The following is a 15,000-nucleotide window of genomic DNA, read 5'->3' on the forward strand; positions in this document are numbered from 1 at the left end:
CTAAATACACGAATAACCACGAAACACACAAGCAGGAGACGGTGCCATTTTCACATGCGCTGTTAATCCCACCCAAAATGGCCGCCGAGTTTTCTTAGTTCATCCGAATCACCAATTAAAACACATCACTATGGGCTACTGGGTGCCTCACACAGTTCAGGCCCCGCTCAACTGCAGGGATAGGCCCCACGTTGTGGTTTTTAAAAAGTGGACAGCGCCAAGTTTTGACTGCAGGTAGCAGCCGCACGGTAAAGTATAATCGGGTCTACCATCACCCAGAGATGGGAGGATTTCAGTCGGCAGGGATGAAAATTTAATTTTGCGCAACAATGACCTCCGCTGGACAACAGAGTGCCTGCAACGACTTCTTTTAAGGGGCTGTTGGGCCCTTGTTGGGCCCTTGAGCAAGGCTCTTAACCCTGCATTGCTCCAGGGCGGATTGCCGCCTGCTTAGTCTAATCAACTGTACGTCAGTTTGGATAAAAGTGTCAGCTAAATAACATGTAATGTAATGTCATTCATAGCCTTTTGAGCTGCATATGAATACTCCTCCCACTCGTGTCTGCGCAAGCCTGGCTAGCCTACGATAGCATGCTAACAAGCAGCGGCTAACAGACTTAATGCTTCAGTGCCAGTCCTGCACATAACAATGCAACTGTGTGCTAGATAGTGGTATTTTAATTCTCACAAACCAAGCAAATAAAAATAATAATAATAAAAAACATACTATCGGCATGACTAGTTCAGTTATGCAGTCCATGTCAAGGACCTGGTGAAATAATTAAATAATATTATGTGGAGATTATTTTCTTACTTTTTTTCACGTATTAGTTAAGGTGCGGTAAAGGGTGCAGGGAGGGGTAAGATGGAACTGCCGGTGTCCGTCAAACATGGAGCATTTACCCCCCTGGGCAACAGAATCGCCCCACACAACAAACAAACAAACAAACATGTTTATTTATCTTAGTCCACCTGCCCATGGGATTCTAAACCAAGAACAGAGAGCTCATCCTTTCCATCATCAACCAGGAGAAACCAGCCAAAACCAGTCAAAACCAGCCAGAACCAGTCAAAACCAGTCAAAACCAGTCAAAGAAGTGGGAGGCCCCGGTGTGGGTTGCATGCATGTGTGTGTATCTCACAGCACATGACGTGGGAAGAATCTCTGGGCCTCCCAGTGACAGTAACTAACACACCAGAAACACACCAGAAACACACTACTAACACACAACTAACACACAACTAACACACAGCAAACACACCGCAAACACACCGCAAACACACTACTACTAATACACTACTAATCAGCCCTCCCAGGCACCGCCCATAGAAACTGCTAAAACAATAATAATTTCAAAAGGCTAGATAAAAATGAGAATATAAATGGTCGAACCAACCGGATGCTCCGATTATACAGACAATTATAAAGCAAAGGCCCCACACACATACATACTTGCGCGCGCACACGCGCACGCACACACACACACACACACACAGATAAAGTCCTGTTTTTCGAGAGAGGGGGGCTTTGCGTCAGACTTGGCAGTTGTGGGCCTCTGAGAGACCGCTCCTAACGGCACGGGGGTGGGGGGCGGAGTCTCCCCGTCAGTCCAGTGGTTGTGTAGAGTGGTTCGCTGTGGGTGCAGGGGAAAGGGGGCGTGGTGGTGGTGGAGGTTTTTCAGGGGCGCAGTCCCATTGGTCACACGGTGGTCACATGGTCCCCCCCCCCCTAGCGGTAGTGGTTGTTGCGCTCACTGTCCACGATTGGCTGGCTGGGTTTGCGCTCCATGGTTTGTCCCTCCAGGGCCTCCGTCTCGGCCGCTGGCGGGCGGGGCGGGGCACAGGGGCGGTGCTTGAAGAAGTCTGACACGTAGCGCACCTGGGGGGGTGGAAGAGATGATAATGGTTAATAAGGGTTTAATAATGGGCCAATCAATTACGTCGATAAGGGTTATTAAGGGTTTATAAATGTTCAATAAGGTTTTAAAGGATTAATAACTGGCTAATAGAGTTGATAAGTGTTAATAAAGGTTTATCAATTAATTACTAATAAACTTGATAAGGCTCAACAAAGAATTACCAACGGCTTAATAAACAGTCAATATGGTTGATAAGGATTAATAAGGGTTTATCAATAATAAAAGTTGATAATGGCTTAATAAAGATTAACAATGGCTTACTAAACAGTCAACAGAGTTGATAAGGTTATTATGGGCTTATAAATTACTAATAAAGAGGATAAGGGTAACAAATATCAAATAGAGTTGATAAGGCTTAATAAACATTTAATAATGGGTTAATAAAAAGTAAATAGAGACGATAAGTGTTTATAAGGGATTATAAATTACTAATAAAACTGATTATGGCTAATAAATGTTAATAAATGGCTAATAGGTGGTTAATAAAGGGTTAATAGATGGGTACTACAGTTAAGTGGTTAATAAGGGGTTAATAAATGAGTAATAGGTGGTTAATAAAGGGTTAATAGATGGGTGCTATAGTTAAGTGGTCAATAAGGGGTTATTAAATGGGTACTATAGTTAAGTGGTGAATAACGGTCCCTCACGGTGAGAATGGCGATGAGCGCCCCCTGCAGGAGCCCGACCACAACGTCGCTCCAGTGGTGCTTGTAGTCGGAGACGCGCGTGTAGCCCACGTACACGGCGTACGCCACCAGGAAGAACTGGATTGTGGGTCTCAGGAGCCGCGCCCACTTTCCCACCAACCTCGCGTGGACGTACAACTGCAGAGGGAAAGAGAGAGAGAGAGAGAGGGAGAGAGGGGGAGACAGAGAGAGAGGGAGAGAGAGGGAGAGAGTTCCACGTTCTTTAATGAAACCAAACTCATTACAAAATACTTAAAAACAGGCCAAAAAAAGGAGACCAAACTCCTTCATCCTCACATAACCTAACATAGGTCACATGATCTCTCTCTCTCTCACACACACACACACACACACACACACACCCACCCTCTGTCCAAACCAAGCACAAGGAAGAAGTGAAACGGGTGAACAAATGCAGAGATTTCATTGCCACAGCAGCCTCACACACTAACACACAGACAGACAGACAGACAGACAGACAGACAGACAGACAGACAGACAGACAGACAGACAGACAGACAGACAGACAGACAGACACTTTTCAAAACAGGTCATGTGGTTTGACTATTTAAGCTTATGTGGGTTGGAGAACCAATTGTATTCTGTGCATTTAACACACTGAACAAGGCAACTCCCGAAAGATTTGTGATTTACGCGGCTCATACACTCGTGAATTATATTTTCCTAGTTTGGTTTTCCCAGAGAGTGCTGTCCATGTTTTTTTTTTCATTTAATTCATTCATAGACTGCTAAACAGGCATCTTCTGAAGCACTTCCTGCTAGCTACCTCACCAGCTGAGCTGAGCAGGCAATGTTATGGAAAAGCATACGAGAAGACAACCATAATTTAGCAACAAAAAAAGCTGTCTTTCTGAAGAGGTACTGCAGCCCAGGAACAGACCTGACTCTGTTCGACTCAACTCCCTGCTCTGGGAAGGGTGAATCATTTTTAACCAGTAAGAACCCCAGGCCACACACAGGTAAACTGCAGACCACAGGTACGCAAATACTCGCAGACAAATATACATTTTGCATACACAGCCAGTCACAGATACGCACGCCTCAGGCACATGAATTCATTTGCACAAGTGCACAGACACACACATGCACAAACACACAGAGGCACAAACACACACATGCACAAACACGCAGAGGCATATGCATGTGTGCACAAACACACAAGTGCACAGACACACACAAATGCACACGGACACATGCACACACACATGCACACACACACACAAAAATGCACAGACACAAATGCACACACACATGCAGACACACACGTGACCTAAATGAACAGACAAATCCTTCCCCCCCGTCCCTCTCTCTCTCTCTCTCCCTCCCTCCTCTCTCTCCCCCCCTCTCTCTCTCTCTCCCCTCCTCTCTCTCAATGGCACCTCTGTGCAGAGATATAGGGCATGCGGACAGGTCAGAGGCCCCGGTATAGAGGCAGACGGAGCCGACCGTGTCTCTCCTGGGGGGGGGGGCAGCGAGGGTCCAGTACAGTGAGCTCTGGGGGGAGGCTTGTGGGATTCTAGTCTCTATACAAACAGCCCCTCTGTACTGACCCGTTTCAGTGTCAAACCTGAACGCACAATTTCATATTTCAGCAGCACACAGGACGGACTGTGCACAGAAAACCCCGTAGGGGTCTGCTGGTGTACAGGTTCGCCCAATCAACAGCCAGCTGAGGCCAATGAAAGCAGGGAGGGCAGTTTATCGTCGTTCATTACATCCCCATTACATCCCCATTACACTGGGCAACAGCCACTCTCCCTGGGGTCCGTCACCGAGTGCGCAATCAGCTGCATTAACCCTCTAAAGTGTGTGTGAGGTCACAGATATGCAATTAGAATGTTGCTAACTGAGCATTCTAATGCTGATGTCACAATCGATGGAACAATGACCTGGTTCATCGCGGTCCCGGCGGTTCATTGATAAAGTGTAATGAAAGCCTGCAGTCGCTGCCACACTACTGGACCAGGGGGAGGTGATCAGGGTTTGGGGTGATCAGGGTTATTAGGGTATCGGGGGGGGGGGTATCCTTTGCCCTGGGCTTGCTCTACACTGGTCACTTCTTCCCACTGCTCAGCCAATCAAATCAAACTGCCGGCTGCATCCCCGACTTTGTCATGACAACGCGGTAGCCACGGCAACAGCGAGTGAGGATTCTCGGGGTCAGTCGCCACGGATACTCACCGCCAGGAACAGCATGCAGTACATCCCAAAGGAGGAGTGGCCAGAGTAGAACGACAACCTGGAGAGAGAGAGAGAGAGAGAGGGAGAGAGAGAGGGAGGGAGGGAGAGAGAGAGAGAGAGAGAGGGAGAGGGAGAGGGAGAGAGAGAGAGAGAGAGAGAGAGAGAGAGAGAGAGAGGGAGAGAGAAAGAGAGAGAGCGAGAGCGAGAGGGAGAGAGAGGGAGAGGGGGAGAGAGGGAGAGGGGGAGAGAGAGAGAGAGAGGGGGGGGAGGGAGAGAGAGAGGGAGAGAGAGGGAGAGAGAGAGAGGGAGGGAGAGAGAGAGGGAGGGAGAGGGAGAGAGAGGGAGAGGGAGAGGGAGAGGGGGAGAGAGAGAGAGAGAGAGAGGGAGAGAAAGAGAAAGGGAGAGAGAGGGAGAGAAACAGAGAGAGAGAGAGAGGGAGAGACAGAGAGAGAGACCGAGGGAGAGAGGGAGAGAGAGAGGGGGAGGGAGAGGGGGAGGGAGAGACAGAGGGAGAGAGAGAGGGAGAGAGAGAAAGGGAGAGAGAGGGAGAGAAAGAAACAGAGACAGAGGGGAGAGGGAGGGAGAGGGAGAGAGAGAGAGGGAGAGAGAGAAACAGAGAGAGAGGGGAGAGAGTGAGGGGGAGAGAGGGGGAGAGAGAGGGAGAGGGGAGAGAGATAGGAGAGAGAAAGAGAAGGAGAAAGAGAGAGAAGCTTGTTAAATAATGACCAGAGTTGATGTCACTGTAGCGGCTGATAGTGGTATAACCCTGCACGTTATGCCGAGTGTCTGAGCAGATGCAGGTGCAGATGCAGACGCAGACGCAGAGGGGTTTTAAGGACGCAGTGCTGTAAGAGCTGGGTTTGGGGTGCAATGTTTGGAGTGGCACAGACAGGGCCTGGAACAGAGGCCCTGAGTTCAGCGATAGGTGAGCCAAGACCCCGTTTATACAGGTGTGTGGAGTCTGGGCCCCTGACTGCGCTGCGGTCCAACTCAATCCAACTTTATCTGCACAGCGGAGTCTCTGACAGAGACACCGGCCACAGAGACACTTCACAGAAACACTGGAGTATGAAACAAGAGGGAAAACTACAGCAGGTGGAGAGAGGAGGGAAAAAGCACTCAAACTGCACATAATGGACATGCTAATATAGCACGTAATGGGGAATCTACAGCACAGTGGCTAGCTCTTCATAGCATGTACGCATGTGCGTGTTTCTGTGTGTGTGTGTGTGTGTGTGTATGTGTGTGTAGCATGTGTGTGCAGTGTGTGGGTGCAGTGTGTGTGTTTCTGTGTGTGTGTGAGCAGTGTGTGTTACTGTGTGTGTGCGCACAGTGTGTATAAATATGGACCCTCGAGATATATATGGACCAAGTGTCAGTGACATCACCCACTGACTTCCCACGGGCTGGTGAAAAGCGTTTTGACACCACGGAAGTGAAGTTTTCTGGTGCTGCAATTTTGGGCAAATTGGAGCCAGAGACAGGAGGGAAACAGGAAGCCATTACATGGCCATGACGTCCAGCGATTGTGGCTTCTCCTCCGAGGGAGAGAGTGGGCGACTCGGCAAGGTCACAAACTACCCCGATTCGTCCACAGAGTATTCCTATATTGTCCCAATAACACAGTAACTTCATAACAACTCGCTTCACATTACAGGCATTTGGCAGACGCACTTATCCAGAGCGACGTATAACAACAAGCCCATAACCAGGGATGAGAATGGGTATGTTTAAAAAAAACTAAAAAAAAAACTGATTGAGACTTTTTTGTGGAGAAAAATGATTGACTTCTTATTTTTACCACATTGTTACCATTGCCTTTACATTGAAAGTGTGGCTGAAACACCTAACGCGAGTGAGCAGCGTCTCTCCCCCATGCAGCCTGGTTCTGTGGGCTGGGGGCCCGGGGCCCGGCTCTGTGGGCTGGGGGCCCGGGGCCCGGCTCTGTGGGCTGGGGGCCCGGCTCTGTGGGCTGGGGGCCCGGGGCCCGGCTCTGTGGGCTGGGGGCCCGGGGCCCGGCTCTGTGGGCTGGGGGCCCGGGGCCCGGCTCTGTGGGCTGGGGGTCCGGCTCTGTGGGCTGGGGGCCCGGCTCTGTGGGCTGGGGGCCCGGGGCCCGGCTCTGTGGGCTGGGGGCCCGGCTCTGTGGGCTGGGGGCCCGGGGCCCGGCTCTGTGGGCTGGGGGCCCAGCTCTGTGGGCTGGGGGCCCGGGGCCCGGCTCTGTGGGCTGGGGGCCCAGCTCTGTGGGCTGGGGGCCCGGGGCCCGGCTCTGTGGGCTGGGGGCCCAGCTCTGTGGGCCGGGGGCCCGGGGCCCGGCTCTGTGGGCTGGGGGTCCGGCTCTGTGGGCTGGGGGCCCAGCTCTGTGGGCTGGGGGCCCGGGGCCCGGCTCTGTGGGCTGGGGGTCCGGCTCTGTGGGCTGGGGGCCCGGCTCTGTGGGCTGGGGGCCCGGCTCTGTGGGCTGGGGGCCCGGCTCGTACCTGGACTCGGTGACGTTGCGGTGGCTCCCGGTGCAGTTGATCTCCAGCACGTAGCCGTGGCAGGACTCTGGGTCGCAGACGGACAGGAAGTTGGGGCGCGGGCGGCCGATGGTGAACTTGGCCAGGTCGGTCAGCGATTGGCTGACCACGGCGCCGAACAGGTAGGTGCCCACCACCTTGTACAGAGCCGCCACGTACTGGTTAAAGGCGGAGTTTGAGTGGATCTTCTTACTGTAGACCATGTAGGCCTCGCCTGAGGTGATCTGAACACAACACAGGAAGGCCATCAGCTCATCAGCTCACAGACAACTCACTCACTCACTCACTCACTCACTCACTCACTCACTCACTCACTCACTCACTCACTCACTCACTCACTCACTCACTCACTCACTCACTCACTCACTCACTCACTCACTCACACACACACACACACACACACACACACACACACACACACACACACACACACACACACTCACTCGCGCACACACTCGCGCACACACTCGCGCACACACTCGCGCACACACTCGCGCACACACTCGCGCACACACACTCACACACACACTCGCTCTCACTGACTCATGCGTACTCTCACTCCATATAAAAACATTGAGACCACAAAACTCAGACAGAGGAAGCACATAAAACCAGACAGAAACACACACAAGAAGTCCATAAATACTGAGGGCAGGAAGGAAGAAGGAAGTATGGGTTAAAAAAACACTTTCTAGAAAATATTTAGACACACAGCATTAATGACGGGAATAAAGGTGCGGCCAAACCCTCCCAGATTGGAATCGTCTTTCCAGCGATTTCTCTAGGAAAACGTCATCAGGGAGAGTGTAAATTCCACTCCAGTGATGTCTGCCTGCCTAAACTTGCAAACGTGCCTTTTCTATTTGCCAAAATAACCAGCTTACTGCAGATTGCACCTAAATACTTGCCCTTGAGAACGATTTTAATATATGACTGCGTTCATACAGTTTGTATGAGTTCCGTATCATTCAATTCTCACAGACACAGAACTGAGGGGGTTAACCAGTGCAAGGTGTGAGGTCACAATTAGCATGATGAGGTGATTAGCATGTTCTCAAACTTCTAATGCTGATGTCACAATAACCACTGGTGGCTGAAAAAATGGAGCTCTAGAACACTGACTTAGAATTCTGAAAAAGAAAATAATTCCAGACTTGCACAAACCATAAGAACAGAAACGGGTCATCTGTTACCATGGTAATTCTCTTTGTGACCATGATACGGAGTTCATCGTCAGCATTCCTCGCTGAACTGGCCAGCTTATTCTTGTTACTTATTCTCTCAGCTCTTTTTAAACTTTTGGATCCCTCTGTTCTCAGTAACATGATTTAGTTTTTTAAAATTTGATTAAGACCTTATTATAACAGCTTCTGAATCCAAACACACACCCTTTTGGGGAATTGGAGCATGCAAGAGACCATTTTTCCAGCCAGTCACCGCCTCTCTGTTATAATTTAATAACTGAAGGCACACAAGCCCCAAGACAGATGTGTGTATGTGTGAGTGTGTATGTGTATGTGAGTGTGTATAAAGAGAGTGAAAAGGTGACTGTGTGTGTGTGTGTGTGTGTGGGTGTGGGTGATTGAGAGAGAGGGAGAGAGAGGGGGATGTGAGAGAGAGAGAGGGTGCAGAGAGGAGGGAGAGAGAGAGAGAGGCAGAGAGAGAGAGAGAGAGAGGGGCAGAAAGAGAGGGGGCAGAGAGAGAGGGGGATGAGAGAGAGAGAGGGAGGGAGGGAGAGAGAGGGGACAGAGAGAGAGAGAGAGAGAGGGGCAGAGAGAGAGAGAGGGGCAGAAAGAGAGGGGAGCAGAGAGAGGGGGGCAGAGAGAGAGAGGGAGAGAGAGGGGACAGAGAGAGAGAGGGAGAGAGAGAGAGAGAGAGAGGGAGGGAGGAGAGAGGGAGAGAGAGAGAGAGGGAGGGAGGAGAGAGAGAGAGAGGGAGAGAGAGAGGGAGAGAGAGGGGACAGAGAGAGAGAGAGGGATGAGAGAGAGAGGGGGCAGACAGGAGGGAGAGAGAGAGAGAGGGGCAGAGAGAAAGGGGGGCAGAGAGAGAGAGAGAGGGTTGAGAGAGAGATGAGAGAGAGAGAGAGGGAGGGAGGAGAGAGAGCAGACTCACGATGATGACGGAGAACGAGATGGTGACAGCAGCCATGGTGGCGTGTGTGATGGTGTCTCTCCTGTAGGGGTAGGAGATGCTCTCATCATCGCAGTAGATGCCCCTCTGATAGGGCGAGAAGATGGCCGTCAGGATCACCGAGGGCAAAGCGGCTGGGGAGAGAGAGAGAGGGAGAGAGGGAGGGAGACAGAGAGAGAGAGAGAGAGAGAGACACCGTCAAAATTCACAACTTTCACCCGAGGGGCCATCTTTCCAGCTGTCTGATATGATGTGATATTGGCCCCTTGTGATCCCGATGTTTTCACTCAAAAAGCCTGTTTTCCCCGTTTTCCCATTGGACTCCATTCATGTTTGACAGCAAATTCATATTCCCATTGTGTGTGCGCCACACAATGCAATCTCACACAACAACACATTTAGCCAAGGCTGGGAAACTCAAATCTGGCTGGGAAGCTCAAACAAGTCTCAATAAACTATATGACAGAATCCAAAAAAGACACAACCTCGACTCCCAGGGAACACTGGAACAAAGGAAGGCTCAGGATCAGTGGAAGGGAAAGCAAACACTCTCACACTCTCACACTCTCACACTCTCACACTCTCACACTCTCACACTCTCACACTCTCACACTCTCACACTCTCACACTCACACACTCACACACTCACACACTCACATACACTCACATACACTCACACACACTCAGGGTCAGAGGAGGAGGCCACAGGTCAGAGGTCAGAGGTCAGAGGTTTTTAACACAATGTTGTCGTGCGGAACAAAGGGTCCTCTCTCCTCACCAACCCGGGAGCCATGGCGATGGTTCCTGTGATCTTTGGGAAAAGGCTCCTCGAGGAGCTTCAGGGGGAAACGGACTGCACGTTTTACAAAAGCAATTTGGCTTCTCCAATCGAGATCGGCTGTTTTGGAACAGCAAACAGAAGGCTTTGTACTGCCAAGGCACACACACACAATGGGGGGGGAAAAAACAGAAAACATATGGTCAGTGAAAATCCTCTGCTTTATTCTCCAAAGTGTTAACACTGGACTCCTGGACCAATTCCCACAAAATATGGCTCTTTACACATCTGGTCAGCTGATCACCTCCCCTGCATAGGATTGGCAACTCAAATCAATGCCACCCCATCTGATTGGCTACTGGATTCCTTGACATGCCATTAAATTGGCTTCTCAATTCCTTGCCAAGGCATGCGATTGGCTTCCTTGCCGTCCCTATCCAATAGGATCCCAGGCCAGTACAAACGAGAATGGACTAGACAGTTGGCCTGGTTGATCTGGATAAATGAAAGTAGCTTCGAATGAAATTATTAATCTCCTAACACACTGTCTGCGACAGCCCTCGTCAACATCTCAACATTAATCGCAGCTGTGTTAATGACCGCAGTACCGGTCACTGCTCTCAACACGTCCCCAGTGCATGCAGGGCACAAGTCTCTCCCTCTCCCTCTCACACTCACGTATGACCTAAGCACAGCTATGCTGCGTAAACCCACGGCTGAGATAACCTCAGCTCGAGTAAGAGTGTGTCCCCGTGAGAGGGGGCGTTTGGGGGGGGGCACACGCCCTGCGTTTGAGGCCCGGTGTGGAAGGGAAGCCACACGCGCTCAGATAAGCGCAGGAACGAGGTGTGACCCCTGGGGAACGCCGCTATCTGCACCCTGCAGCAGCCGTCCAATCAGCCGCTCCCTATCAGCTCCCAGCAGCCCCCACACCACGGGACCCTCCCCCTCTCCCCCGACAGGCCTACACCAAGCCGCCTGTCACCCTTGTAAACACACGGGGCTTGGGGTGCCAGTTCAGTGCAGCGTACACAGTCTTTGTCATGGTTAGTAAATGGTAAACGGTTGGCATTTATTTCGCGCCTTCATCCAACGCGCTGTACAATTGACGCTTCTCATTCACACACTCACACACTCACATTCACACGCCAACACCGATTGGCTGCCATGCAAGGCGCCGACCAGCTCGTCAGGAGCATTTGGGGGTTAGGTGTCTTGCTCAGGGACACTTCGACACACCCAGGGCGGGATCGAACCGGCAACCCTCCCGACTGCCAGACGACCGCTCTCACCGCCTGAGCCGATGCCGCCCTGAGTGCTACAGCACATTCCTTCAGCCTCCATCTTCCATGATGCATCGAGTGAACACGCCACCAGAAATGTGGAATCGGGGATTTGCCTGAAATCACAAACAGACGGTGCGTGTGGCAGCCGCCAGGGCGGGGGGGCGGGGGCGTCTAAAACGATCCCCTGAAGGGCCTCGCAGGGCGGGACGGAAGTCCCGCGCCCCGCCTGCTCGCGGGTTTCAATCCCAGCCACAAAGACGACGAAGGATCGGCGGAGACGCTAATCGCTCCTCAACACCCACGGCGGCAGAGATCAGGCGCTGCGACGGAGGCAGCCCCCCTCCAGGCTACGCGCACAACCGGCAGCCGAACCGGACCGGACCGGACCGGACCGAACCGAACCGTCGACAGGAACCGAAGATGCTCACAGACTCGGCGCGGAATCCGGTCACGTGACACGGTTCCGCTCACGGTTCCAGTCCGATCCCGGAGCCCAGTCTAACCTGCGGGCCTCGCCAGGCCAACAGCCATATTCTCAACTGCCATGATTTTTTTTTTTCTAGCTGTTAAACGCGGGTGTTTCTTCCGTGAGCCGATGACTCAGGCTGTCAGTTTCAATGTGCTTGAACTCCCAAGCCTTAAACCTCCTTTCACAGAAATTACTGTCAATTCGCTTTAAATACATTTAGTTCCGTTCTTCTAATTTAATCACTGGGTTCCACTATAGGCATTTCATTGAATTACTTTAGACTGCTTATTTTTATGAATATTTCCCCCCCTTCATTAGTGCTGGCTGTTGTTTTCCTGGAAAAATTTCTGCTCAATGAAGTTGTTGTTACTGTTTTGATTATGATTATGACTAAGAACCCAGAGCTACCCAGAATCCCCTCTGTCACGCTCACCACCACAGAGAGAGAGGGGGGTAGAGAATGAATATGGTGCTTAGGAAAGCATACTCACAACCCATAATGCTGTAGGGTTTGCGTCACACAGCGGGAAGTGAACTCAGATGACATCGGACGGGACTCGACACCAGAGAAAAAGCTAAACGCCAGAAAAACCCGGGAGAGGGGGGGGAAAACCCGGGAGAGGGGGGGGGGGGGGGGACCCGGGAGAGGGGGGGAAAAACCCGGGAGAGGGGGGGAAAGCATTTCATACAGCGAGTGACGATGTGCGTTTCAGAGCCGAGCCGAGCTCTGTTTACAAAACTGCAGTTCATGACCTGCGTCCAGACTGAGCTCCAAGCCATCTGCCAGAGAGAGAGGGAGAGAGAGAGAGAGGGAGAGAGAGAGGGAGGGAGGGGGAGGGGGAGAGAGGGAGGGGGAGAGAGAGGGAGGGGGAGAGAGAGAGGGAGAGAGAGATAAGAGGAGAGAGAGCGAGAGAGGGGGGGAGAGAGAGAAAAGGGAGACTGAAAGAAAAGGTAGAAATGGAGAGAGTTCCATACCAAACAAATGAAAACATCACTTTTTGCATTTCAGGGGAGATTTTTGTAGACGGGGGTTTTTCAGGTGCATCATTCTGGTCTGGTCCTGGTGTTTTAACGACGGCACGGCTCCTGGTGTGGTCCCACCGCATCCCAGCACGCATCTGGCAGAGAATCCCCACGACTGGGCCAATGAAAACGGGCCCTCTCTGGTCAGAGAGACGCTCTTAAAACGCCCTGGGAACGGGGGCCTGCGTTCACACACAGCGAGTCTCGGGAGTACGAGCGCCGATCCAGGATCAGACTCCCGTCGCGCTCCTCCCGGCCCGGCGCATTACGGGCGGAGAGGCCGAGCTGACCCCGGATCAGCTCTCCCCCGCCCGAGGCGCTCCGTGGAATACGGGCGCCAATTACATTTTTCTTTTATTAGCGTCATTATTCGGTATTTTTAGAAGCCGGTCAGAGCCAAGCGCAGTGGAGAGAGGCCCTTAAGGAGCGCAGAGGCAGAGGCAGACACGCACAGGTGCACAGCTGGACACGTGCAGTGAGTAATGAGCAGGCCTGTGGCCTTGTGGTACAGGACTGGGACCCGGAGGGTCGGTGGTTCTAATCCCGGTGTAGCCGCGATAAGATCCGCACAGCTGTTGGGGCCCCTTGATCAAGGCCCTTAACCCCGCATTGCTCCAGGGGAGGATTGTCCCCTGCTTAGTCTCTTCAACTATTATGCAGTTTGGATAACAGCATCAGCTAAAAAAAAATGGTAAATGGAATGGTTGGCATTTATATAGCACCTTTATCCAAAGCGCTGTACAATTGACCCATTCACCCATTCATACACAAACACACACACACGCACACGCACACACCAATGCCAATTGGCTGCCATGCAAGCCACCATCCAGCCTGTCAGGAACATTTTGGGGGTTAGCGGTCTTGGACAGAGGTGCTACTGTATGGTAAACAACCACGGCAGAAGTCACACATTTTCTTTGCAGGTGAAATTAGGCTTGTGGCTGCTAACGGAACGTTTCACCATCCCTGGAGAGACCACGGCACCACTATGACTCCCACTGGTTTACTTGCGAGTCTTTTGGCTTATTTCAGTCATCTATGGGACTATAGTGGAAGACAGAGATATGGTCACATGCACCCAACACCGGGGCCAAAGAGGAACTCAACTTTACCGTACAGGACACAGTATTTCAGGCCATAGAAAATCTCTGCATATAAAACTATCCTTGCATTTACGGTTATGAAAAAAAGCAAACATGCCTTTGTGAAGGCCTTACAAAGTTACACAGTACAGGGCGTGTGTGTGTGTGTGTGTGTGTGTGTGCGTGTGTGTGCGAGTGTGTGTGTGTGTGTGTGTGTGTGAGTGTGTGTGCGTGTGTGTGTGTGTGTGTGAGTGTGTGTGTGTGAGTGTGTGTGAGTGTGCGCGTGTGTGTGTGTGTAAACAAGATATAAGAAAAAAGAAAAAAGACAAAAGGGGAAAGAGAAAGAGTGAAACGAAAGTAAGGGTGAGAAAGAGAGAGGGAGGGAGTCCATCTCTGGTTTCTTGCCCTGGCAGTTTAAAGAAAGAGAAACATTTTGATTGGGTGGGGGTTGTGGTTCTGATTGGATGGAGGGGGTTGTGTTTGGGTGGAGGGGGTTGTGTGTGGGTGGATGGGGTTTTGGTTGGGTGGAGGGGGTTGTGATTTTGATTGGGTGGAGGGGGTTGTGTTTGGGTGTTTTGGTGGAGGGGGTTGTGTTTGGGTGGAGGGGGCTTTGATTGGGTGGAGGGGGTTGTTGTTGGGTGTTTGGGTGGAGGGGGTTTTGGTTGGGCGGAGGGGGTTGTGTGTGGGTGGATGGGGTTGTGTATTGGTTTACAGCCCACAGAGGATGCAAAGTAGCTGACGCTAAACAAACCGAGAATTGACCGCATGACCGAGAATTAGATTTCCACACACAGACACACACACAGACACACACACACACACATTCACAGAGACACACACACACACACGCACAGACAGAGACACACACACACAGACACACACACACACACACACACACACACACACACA

The 15,000-nt window shown here is 51.6% G+C and overlaps 1 protein-coding gene across 1 annotated transcript in view; it reads right to left on the reverse strand.

The window, feature by feature from the left end:
* The window catches only part of LOC133129056 (phospholipid phosphatase 2-like), a 30,511-nt gene that overhangs the window by 1,092 nt on the left and 14,419 nt on the right, over positions 1 to 15,000 (reverse strand). The window contains exons 2-6 of the mRNA XM_061242876.1: positions 9,433 to 9,584; positions 7,282 to 7,544; positions 4,808 to 4,865; positions 2,567 to 2,743; positions 1 to 1,879 (exon numbers count right to left, since the gene is read on the reverse strand). The exon at positions 1 to 1,879 is cut by the window's left edge and continues 1,092 nt beyond it. Coding sequence (XP_061098860.1) covers positions 1,730 to 1,879; positions 2,567 to 2,743; positions 4,808 to 4,865; positions 7,282 to 7,544; positions 9,433 to 9,584 — 800 coding nt within the window. The 3' untranslated portion in view covers positions 1 to 1,729. The remainder of the gene's footprint in view (positions 1,880 to 2,566; positions 2,744 to 4,807; positions 4,866 to 7,281; positions 7,545 to 9,432; positions 9,585 to 15,000) is intronic.

The sequence above is a fragment of the Conger conger genome, chromosome 5 (assembly GCF_963514075.1).
Source record: "Conger conger chromosome 5, fConCon1.1, whole genome shotgun sequence".
Taxonomy (NCBI): Eukaryota; Metazoa; Chordata; class Actinopteri; order Anguilliformes; family Congridae; genus Conger; species Conger conger.